The 10,800-nt window shown below is 61.9% G+C and overlaps 1 protein-coding gene and 2 non-coding genes across 3 annotated transcripts, besides 2 other annotated features; all 3 read left to right on the top strand.

Annotated features, from left to right (window-relative positions):
- Window positions 1–10,800: a sequence feature (areas not merged during assembly with more than two copies in the genome that could not be assigned to a particular haplotype).
- Window positions 146–420: a mobile genetic element.
- On the top strand, window positions 1,318–1,397 carry Tc00.1047053507719.10. The gene has a single exon (XR_008255491.1). It is a non-coding gene; the product is annotated as a C/D small nucleolar RNA (snoRNA), TB8C3C2 (small nucleolar RNA).
- On the top strand, window positions 1,449–1,524 carry Tc00.1047053507719.20. Its single transcript, XR_008255492.1, has one exon. It is a non-coding gene; the product is annotated as a C/D small nucleolar RNA (snoRNA), TB8C3C3 (small nucleolar RNA).
- Tc00.1047053507719.9 (dispersed gene family protein 1 (DGF-1), putative) lies at window positions 2,133–10,800 on the top strand (the record flags this gene model as incomplete). Its single annotated transcript, XM_801439.1, has 1 exon — window positions 2,133–10,800. A coding segment is annotated over one exon (8,668 nt), but the record flags the coding sequence as incomplete, so codon positions are not given.

Below are 10,800 nucleotides of genomic sequence, written 5' to 3' on the forward strand. Positions count from 1 at the left end.
GGGTGCTGGTGGCCGTGGTGGTGTAAGCACCTGCTTTGTGACTGCATCGCCGAGTGTAGTGCATGACGTCCCCACACTCCCGTGGCGACCCCGCTTCCCACATTCAGTACTGTGATGGTTCTATGGACTTCCGCTGTTGTTTTCTAGGAGCCTGTGGAGGGGATGATCGCGAGGAGGGCTGGCTATTTAAATTAATATGTATCCTGATAAAACGAATACACTTTTTTACGACACTTTTCTACCGTATGTTTTTTGGCATGACCACGGCTGTGGGGGATTAGGGAACCGATAGCCGCCAGATAATTTTGTAAATTTAATTTTACCATCTCACCCACTCTCTTTTGATTCTCACATTGCGGCGGGGTCCTGTGGCTGGAGAGCCCCAAAATTTGACACTTCGTAAATTATTAATATATATATGTATGTATATATGTATCCAATCCGAATAGAGCGCAGCATGTCACGAGAGTGGCTATCGGAATACATATGTGTACATATACTTACTTGGGGCAAAGCTTGAGGGTGTGGTGAGCCCACTGCTTTTTCACTTGCCCCTTCCTCCTGTATTGCTTGATTTTCGTAAATAACTTTACGATCCGGTCAATCGCCCCAGGCGAATATTTGCTTCTGTTTGCTCTTACCTCCCTCTGGTGCGAATCGGCCTGCCTCTTTGATTGGACGTCTTCCTTATGCCCCAAGCAAGGTGACACATGTTTTATTATTGCGGCTGCGCGCCGCAGCCATCCATCGCTTCCTTCGCCGGCGGTGTCTTTGATTGCTGGTTTGCGTGGCGTGGTGCTAATTTGTGCGACTGCTCGTGTTACCCACTCGTGTTGCAGGATGGCTGTGTGGGAGGAGCTCGTTCATTTTCACGTTGCCGCGTAACTGAGGGTGAGTGCTGGTAGCCACTGAACGGCGTTGCGCCTTGTGTGCCGGCTGCTGTGCTTCCACGTTGTGCTGAGATGCTTGAGGGGGCAATTGTTTTCCTTTTCCCTTTTTGTTTGCATCCCACTCGTCTGGTCATTGCGGCTGCAACGAGACTCTCCGGCAGCCTGATCGTTGCGGGTGTTGCATCTCCTGCTGTTGTCTCCTCGTTGTGTCGGTGGGGAGGAGGCGGGCGACGGCGTCGGTGGAGTGGCGCTGCGGTGGGAGAAGGAAGGCACTGACCGCCGCTGACGGCGACCGTCTTTGCTGCCGGCGATCTGACGAGATGACCTCACCGTTGTCACACCCAACCGGGACCGATGCGGGCCGCACCGCCTCTCTCTTCCCTCCCTCCATCCCCCAGTCTCCTGCAGACACACGAACTGCGCGGCGGCGGCGTGATTACAAACCGGACGTCTGAAGGTCAACCGACCGCAGAGTCGATGTGGACCCTTGTCCCCCGTGGCTGAGTGCCGCCACCGTGCTTCTTTGTTCCTCCCTTTTGCCCTTGTGCATGCCGTGCGCGCATGATGCCGCTCTTTGTTCTGCAATGCCGACCCACGTGAGCGAGAAACGACGCCTTGGCTACTGGCAACTGACGCACTCACCACCCCACTTCCGCGCCACCACCACCACGTTCACGGACGCGCTCGATGGCTGGCGGTTGCAACAATGCCACGTGTATCTGCCTCGGCTTTTGTGTGTTGTCCACGGCATCGGGGTCGTCATGTGTTGGAGGCATTTGGCGAGAAGGGCGGTGCCAATGGTCATGTGCCTCTTGGCCGGGGTCCCGTCGCTCTGCACGGCGGTTGTGCGGCGCTGCGCGGGCGGTGGGAAGCCGATGGCATCACTGAGCTGACTGCGTCTGCGCGTCTTTGTGTCGCTGGCTGTGATGTGGAATATATGTGGCCGGATGCCGCTGCGTCCTACTGTGTCTGGTTACTGTTGCTGCTGCCTCTTCCTTGTTTTACCTTGCAGATAGAGATACTGTGGCTTGACCACCACAACTAGCGTTTCAAGGTTTTAGTAATTACTCGCAGCAGTTGTTGTAGGATTATTAGTAGAAATAGCAGTGGGATAACTATCTGGCGGAATCGTGTCACTGTATTTGGCATCTGTAGGAAGGGATTTGCGGAGCAGGAGGCACGGTCGACGAGACGAGTGCGACACACCACGACAGCCCTGTTGATACCTGGTTGGGTTGGTGGATGTGGTCTGCGGTGGGTGCGTGTCCGCACAGCCGGCACCGCTTGCGGCGCAGGGCCATTGCGGCTGTGCGTGTGGCGCTGCTTGTTCTGTTGGCGCTGGTTGCGGCGGCGGCGTGGATGCCCGCGGTGCATGCGGTGCCGTTGCGACTGCGGGGCGGTACGGTGGAGAGAGCCATCACGGTGGGCCGCGCCGTGGACACGGTGCTGATGGACGGCGTGTACGTCACGAACGGCGTGGCTGTGGTGTTCGACGTTGCGGCGATGCTTCCCGGCGCGCTGCGCATCGAACTGAGGAACTGCGTGTGCGACGGCGGTGTGCAGATCTACGTGCGGGGCTACAGCGGCGAGCCGGCGAGTGACCGGAGCCTGGAGGTGAGCGTGAGCGGGCTGTCGGGGAGCTACTGCTCGCTCGTGTTTGTGCACAACCTGCCGGCACATACGAACGTGACGGTCCGTGACTCGACGATTGTGACGGCGGGGCCGATGCGCTACTCCCAGCTGAGCGGGCTGACGGACGCGGTGGCGTCGCCGCTTGTGCTGCACGCGACGTCGCTGTTGCAGACGCAGCTGCGTGTGAGCAACACTGTGCTGAGGTCGTCGCAGGCGGGCGGGACGGCGGTGCACGTTGGCGGCGGCGTGGACCTGCTGTCGAGCGCTGTGGTGCTTGACGGCGTGTCGCTGGAGGCGTCGGGCGGTCTGACCGCGTCCGCGATGCATGTGTCGTCCTCGTCGCGTCTCAGTCTGCGTAACCACTCGGTGTTCTCCGTGACGAACGCGTCGGTTGTGAGCAGCGGCGGCGGCATTGTGCTTGGCGAGCGCCTCGCGGTGTCCGACTCGGTGCTGCGCTTCGTGGGCGTCGAGGGGTCTGTTGCGTCGTCGCTGGTGCGCTGCGACGGTGGGACGGTCGGTGACGGCGGGTGGCTGGAGCTGCGCGACGTGTGGGCGGTGGGCGAGGCGTCGTCGGTGGCGTCGCTCTCAGGGGTGACGCTGAGCGGCGGCGCCGTGTCGATTGCTCGCTGCGCTGCCACCGGCGCGACGCTTGCCGCCGGACCGACGATCACGAGCGGCGCTGTGTCCGTGCAGTGCAACCGTGCCGGCGGCCGCGTGCTGCAGAGCAGCGGCGACTACCGCTTGGCCGGCCTGCCCTCCGTGAGCGTGGTGCCGTGCGACGGCTGTGCGGCTGCGCTGGCGTGCTTCGATGCGCTGACGGCGTCGTTCTCCGACTGCGTGTGCAGCTGCCGCGCCGGCGGTGTGGGCGACGCGTGCCTGCCGTTCGACGTGCCGCCTGCGAGGGCCGGCGGTGGTGGCGGTGGGCAGGACTGCGTGAGTGGCGTGACGCTGACGGAGTCGGTGACGGTTGGCGGCGGGCGTGCGACGGCGTGCTTCGACTCGGTGGTGTTCAGCGGGCCGATCACTGTGGCGGTGGACCTGCGCTCGATGGACGCGTTCGCTGACACACTGAACGTGACGCTTCGCCACTGCGTGCTTGTGGGCGGCGCGCAGCTGCGGATTGGCGGCCTCAGCGAGGGTACGGCGCACCTGGTTCCGCACGCCCTAGTCAACATGACGAATGTGACGTCGCTGGAGGGCACGATTGTGCTGCATGGCGCGATGCCGCTGAACTCGAGTGTGCTGCTGGCGAACTCGACGCTGCGCGCGACGGTTGGCGGGTCGCAGTACGTGCCGGCGACCCCTGGCCACGAGGAATCCCGGTACGGCCCCGCGCTTGTCCTGGACGGTGTCCGGCTTCTGTCGACGCGGTTTGTCATGACGCGGTCGACGCTGGTGTGTGGCGGGGGTTCGTGCGCTGCGATCCTTGTGGAGCACGGCCTCGGTGTGAACCTGTCCAGCGTCTTCTACATGGACAACTGCGCCGTCAATTCGCAGACGCACGTGATGTACGCTCTTGCGTCGGACCTGCGTGTCAGCGGCGGCTCCGTGTTCTCCATACAGAACAACTCGTGTAGTGCGCCGAGCACCGAGTACTACAAAGGCGCGTTTGTGTTTGGGGACGTTGCGGTGGATGGCGGCAGCGTGCTGCAGGTTGTGTCCAGCACGTTCCGTCTCGGCTTCGCCATGCTCATGGCAACCACGCTGACTGTGACTGGCGGCAGCTGGCTGGTGCACCGCAACAACGAGTTCCGCACCGCCTACGTTGTGCACGTGGAAAGCGAGAACGGCGTGGCATTCCGTGATCGGAGTGTGTGGTCGATACTTTACAACGACTTTGGTTACGGCTCCTATTCGTCGATCACTGCATACATGACAAGCGGGTGGTCACCACCATCCGACACGCGCCCGATCATCTACGGCACGTGCAACAAGGTAAAGAGATCTCCTGTGACCAATTACAGAAGCGAGCTCAATATTGGAGCACCCGTGACGGCATTGGACTGTGGAAATTGCACCGTGGACGCCGTGTGCTTTGCTGCGAGGACGAGCAGCGTCAGCGGCTGTGGGTGTGTGTGCGCTGCTGGCGGCCACGGTGACACGTGTCTGCCAGCTGCGGTTCCGGACGGCCTTGGGCCGCTCCCGCTCTCAGATGCGAATGACACGGAGGTCCGCTGCGTGCACGGTGGCAGCATCAACTCCGTGGACTATCCTGATCCCGGTGTGCGTGGTCTGTGCTTTGTCAGCGTGACCTTCACCGCCGCGATTGTGCTGGAACTGTGGAGCTTCGACGCGCCAGGAAAGACACTCAACATCACGCTGCTGCAGTGCGTCCTCATGGGCCTGTCGATCAAGGGGAGTGGTGCGCGTGTGCACGTGAACGTGGCATTCTCGATGCTGGATTCTGGTGCATTGGAGTTTGAGGGAGATTTTGGCGCGAGTTCCCAGATACTGGTGGCAGGCAGCAAGCTCTTGTCAAAGTCGGGTTACGCCATTCAATTTCCAACTTTTAATTTGGGTGCGAATACGACGCTGCTGCTGCTCGACAACAAAATGGAGGGGATGAGCTCCGCAGTTTATTTCCCCGTTGCTGTTGTTGTTGATGGGGGCGGGATCATTATTAAGGGAAATATGCTGAAGTCAACGACGAGGGATTACAGCTCGGCATCGGCCGTTTATTATAACGGTGTTGATGTGAAGAACGGCGGCTACATTGACGTCGAGAACAACACGATGAGCGCAGCCATCGGCATTTATTTTCAGTCTTTGGTTTCTGTGAGCTCCGCGGGGCTGCTGAGGGTGGCTGACTGCACCTTCACTGGCAGCACGGAGGCATTCAATTCTGCTCTGGTGCATTTGTACAACTCGGTTGCTCTTCAGGGTGGTGCGCAGTGGCGTGTGGAGGGCAACAACGTGAGCGCATCCCCAGTATTGAATATGCCGTATTCCTGGCAAAGTATTGAACTGTCGGGCAACGGCACCACCGTGTCGCTTGCACACAACCGTCAGGCGGACTCGAGTAAAGCCTTTGCGAGAATTCCATCGAGCTCGTTTGTGACGTCACCCGCGCAGTTTTTGGTTGGGTGCAACATGCAGGGCGAGAAGGAGGTGTCGCGCAGCTTTTTTTATCCGGGTGTCGTGTTAGTGTTCGGGTGCGGCAAATGCAACGACGACACGGCATGCTACATGCCCGGGACGGAGTCGGTGAACCGCAGCTCGTGCTCGTGCAGCTGCAAGAACGGATGGCATGGCGCGTCGTGTCTTCCCTTCGGGGTGCCCGACACGGTTGTGCCGCCCGCGCCGGAGAAATATGTGGACGGCGACACGAGCTGCGTGGTGAACCAGACGCTGACGAGCCTCGCGCTGAACATGTGGAAGACGCACCACTGCTACGTGGGTGTGACATTCAGCGGCGTGGGTGCTGCGCTCACGCTCTCCTTCAACAGTATGCCGCTGCATCTCCCCATCAACATCACGCTCACTGGGTGCACATTCCGTGACGGAGCCGCGCTGCAGTTCGTTGGGGGCACTGAGGTGGCCGAGTCGGCCGGCGTCCTTATCCGCGTGAGCCAGACGGTGATGCGGTCCTCCGTTGTTCTATTTAGACGTGCCCTCCCGCAGCACTGCGACATCGCCGTCACGGAGGTTGACGCGGTGCAGTCCTCCGATATCCAGCTTTCAGGCACTGCAAGCAGCAGGCTGAGCGTGGTGATGCTGGACGACGTCGTGTTGACTGCGTCCTCGCTGCTGGTCAGCAACGTCAAGGCGCGTGCTTTGGGTTACAGTGGATATGGTTTGTACTCGACCGGGACGCTGACGCTGGTGGGCGGCAGCTCGCTGTACACGCGGTACTGCAGCTTTGATAAATACACACACATGTTGTACATGCATAGGCTCATTGCCAGTGATCGCTCCGTTTTTGCGCTGCTCAACAATACGATGGCCTCCGGGACAAGTTTCCCGTACCAGTACCACGACCTCACCGTGTCGAATCACAGCGTGGTGCGCATGGTGGGGAACAGCGGCTCCGTGTCCTACGCCATCTATGCATATAATTCTTGGACCGTCCGGAATTCAAGCTGGCTGGATTGGCGCGACAACGACGTGGGATTGGGTGCGATGTTCTACTACTCTTCCTTTTACGCTTCTGTGAACATCGATGGCAGCAGTGTGGTGACGCTGACGGGCTGCAAGATGGGCTCAACGGGGTTGTCTAAGCCTCTGCTGTCGCGGATTGACGCCGGCTACGGGTTCGTTGCCGGATGTCTGACGGTTGCGGGCCGGGTGCTGACGACGGCGGCTGAACTGGAGCTGAATGGCATCACCAACGTGACGACGGTTGCTACTTGCGGGGAGTGCACGAGGGACGGCGACTGCTTTGCTCCGCTGACGACGGCGGTCAGCGACTGCAAGTGCCGGTGCGCTGCTGGAGGGCACGGCGATGTGTGTCTCCCTGCGCCTGTGCCTGCTGGTCCGCCACCACCGCCACCGCCGCCGAATGGAGAGTGCATCAGCGACGTGGTGTACCCCGAGGTTGCGCAGGCAGTGGGCAGCGGGCTGTCGTGGCTGTGCTACCGCAACGTGACGTTCAGCGGGGGCGGCATGATCCTGACGGTGCTGATAGGGGCGATGGCGGGCGACGTGGCGAATGTCACGTTCGATGGATGCACGTGGAGGGACGGCGCCGTGCTGTTGCTGTTGGGCAACGCGCACGCCGCTGTGGGGTCGCTGAACATTGTTGTCACCGGCAACACGTTCGATGACGCGCTTCTTAGCCCGGAGGGTGATTTTCCACCGCACACGAAAATCACGATCAGCGGGAACCGCTTCACTGTCACGAGGCTGATCTCTCGGTCGGGCTTGGACCTTGACAGCCCGTCGTGTGTAGCGATGAATGGTCTGGTGGTCAGCAATGACTCCGCGGTGGTGCTCAGTGGCAATGTGTTTCAGAGCGTGACGGCATCTTCAAGCGCCATTCACGCTGCAGGATCTCCGCTGAGGGTGTCGTGGCACTCCCTGTTTGCTGTGATGGACAACATGTTTCATATGGACGGCGGTGGCGCTACGGTGATATATCTTGGAGGGTCTGGCCAATCCTCGTCGCTGGATGTACTGAACAACTCCGCCGTGGTGGTCCGAGACAACATTGTGTCGAGGCCGGTGCAGTACTTCATATTATTTTTCTGGGCATTACATGTGGAGTCCTGGTCAGCGTTTGTGTTTCAGGGCAATGACATGCAGGGAAGCTTTAATGTGTTCTTCACCAACTACTACACCTACGTCTACTACAACTCCTGGCTGCAGTTGAGCGGCAACCTATGCCGTGAATCCCCATCGGATGCCTTTGCCTACGCATACCCCGGGGTGAATCTCCGCGACTCCACGGTGTCTGTGTCCGGCAACCAATTCATTTCCAGCACGGGCACGCCGAAGGTGCTTTGGATATTATTAGGGTCCAGCGATCTCACAAACGGAACGGTTGTGGCCGCGTGCAACACCGTGAACGGCGGTGAGAGAGTGAAATACGACATCCCGTCCGTGTACAATGCGGCCATTCTGAACTGCAGCGACCCATGCACCCTCGCGGCGTCGTGCTTCCCCGCGTACACGGCGACGGTGTCGAGTGATGGCTGCGCTTGCACGTGCGCTGAGGGCGGCCACGGCAATGCGTGTTTGCCCGTCGCTGTTCCCGAGCCACCGAGCACTGACGGCGCCGACTCGTGCGTGCAGGACGTGATTGTGGATGAGGAAGTGAACGCCGGTTTCGGGACGACGTTGGTGTGCTACGTTGGTGTGACCTTTGCGGCGGACGTCGTGGTGGATGTGGGCTTGATGTCAGGGAACGTGCGTAACGTGACGCTGGTGAACTGCACTTTTGTGGGCAGAGCGAGCCTGTACGTTGTTGGGTGGCGTTCCGACCCGCCTGCTGGCCAGCGCGCCGATGTGTTGATCAGCGGGCTCGAGTCGCGCTCCGGCGGCGGCATGGTGGTGGCGAACCGCTACCCGCCGGGCTCGCGCGTCACTGTGGTGGACTCGGTGCTGATTGCGGAGAAGCGTGTTGCGTATCGCGGCGCCTACGACCTTGGCGATGTCTCCGCGTGCCTCGTGGTGCACAACGTGAATCTGACGGGGAGCGTGCTGACCATTGCGCGCACGCGGGTGGCGGCTGTGTTCGGCGACGCTGTTGGCGTGTTGGTGTTTGGCGGCGTGGCGCTGTCGTCGCGCGGTGCGCTGTACGTGGACGGGCTGTCGGTGCAGACGGCGCTGGGGCTGTGCGTGTCGGTGGAGGGCGGTGTCGCGGCCAGCGGCGGCTCCGTGGTGGCGTTTGTTGACAGCGACTTTCTGCTGTGCAAGCACGCGGTGTCTGTGCGCGGGGCTGTGAGCGTGTCGGGCTCCGCCGTGGCGCTTGTGCGGAGCGACTTTGCGTCGACGGAGGACTACGCGGTGGCGCTTGATTCGACGGTGAGCCTGGCCGGCGGGTCGATGCTGCTGGCGAAAGGCAACGTGCACGACGGCGTCTCGAGGGAGATGCTCTACGCTGCTGGCGCCGTGACCGCTGCTGGGAGCACGCTGAGCTTTGTGCGCAACCGAGCGCTGCTGCCGCGGATGCTGTCGGTAAACCTGTCGCTTGCGACTGGGGCGCATTTGAGGGTTGCATGCAACGACGCTGGTGGGCGAGTCCTGTCGTCGGCGGAGGAGTACGCAGCGGCGGGTTTTGGCGACGCTGGGAGCATCGACGTTGCTGGGTGCGACGCCTGCGACAGGGAAACGCACTGCTACGCGCCCGGGACGGCGACGGCGAGCATTAAGGACGGTGTGTGCGTGTGCGTGTGCGGCAGCGGACACGGCGAGGCGTGCGTGCCTGTGGGAGCTCCCGTTCTGCCGCCCGCTGCGGTCACCGCGTCGAGTGTGTTCGTCCGCGAGAACTTGACGGTGCGGTCGGTGTTCGTTGTGCCTGCCGGTGCGAGCGAGGTGACGCTGCGCCACGTTGTGCTGGACGGCGTGAGTCCTGTGCTCTACGTGCCGTGGATGGCGCGTGACGGCGTGCGGATCGTTGTGCAGAACGTGTCGCTGCGTAACGGCGCCGTGCTGTACGTGATGGGCGGTGGAGGGTTGCGCGGTGCGGTGGCTGCGGGAAGCAACGAGAGCGGGCCGGTGGAGCTCTCCGTGTGCGATGTGGAGGCGCTGAACGGTGCGCTTGTGCTGACCGGCACGTATCCCGCGGGGTCTGTGCTGACGGTGACGGACTCCCTGCTGGTTGCCGCGAGGTCGACGCCGCTTGTGTATCTTTCCGGCTCGCAGTCCTCGCCGTACGCACCGCTGCTGGTGCTGTCGGGCATGCGGCTCGTGCGGTCCGTGCTGGTTGTGTCCGGCGTGGCCCTCGTGACGGTGATGACTGGTGGGCGGACGGTGGTGGTGGACGGCGCGGTGCTGGAGCTTGTCGGTGGCGGTGTCGCGCTGGACGCGGCTGTGTTCGGTGGCGAATATGCATTGTACGCGAGTGCGCGCGTGGTTGCGTCGGAGGGCGCTGTGCTGCGCGTGTCGGGGAGCCAGGTGTACGCCGCGCATGGATTGGTGTTCGACAACAGGGTGGAGGCCAACGCGTCCGCCGTCGTAGTGAATGACAACGCCGGTGCGCTGACGGATGGCGCGCTGCTGGAGCTGCGGGAGACGGCGTCGTTTGTGTCCGGGTCGTGGCTGTCGGTGCGCGGCAACAGCATCAGTGGCAGGCTCCTGTCGGTGCCGTCGTACCCGCGCCGTGCGGAGCTTGTGCAGAGCACGCTGACGCTTCACAAGAACGCTGGCAGCGGACCCGTCGTGATGGACGGCACCGTTGAGCTCGGGGACGCCGGCCGAGAGTTCGTCGTGGGGTGCCTGACGCTCAACGGGCAGGCGCTGCAGCCGATCGACTACAGGTCCGCCGGCATCATTGGGAAATTCCGCCCCGTGGCGTGCAGCGTGTGCGACGCCGACGTGAGCTGCTTTGCTGCTGCGACGAGGGCGATGTCGGGGTCGTGCGGCTGCCGCTGTGCTGAGGGCGGGTACGGGCGCGACTGCCTGCCTGTGTACCTGCCGCGCGTGGACGGGTGCAACCGCACGCTCGAGAAACCGCTGCTGAGCCACACGGCGACGCTGACGGCGACGCGCAGCCTGACACCAACGTGGACGCCAACACCGCCAACAACGAGCCTGAGTGCGACGCGCTACGGTCCGACGAACTACGGACCGACGGAGACGCTGCAGGTGACGGAAACGGTGACGCTGCTGCCCACGCCGA

Source organism: Trypanosoma cruzi, genomic scaffold, assembly GCF_000209065.1.
Source record: "Trypanosoma cruzi strain CL Brener 1047053516367 genomic scaffold, whole genome shotgun sequence".
Taxonomy (NCBI): Eukaryota; Euglenozoa; class Kinetoplastea; order Trypanosomatida; family Trypanosomatidae; genus Trypanosoma; species Trypanosoma cruzi.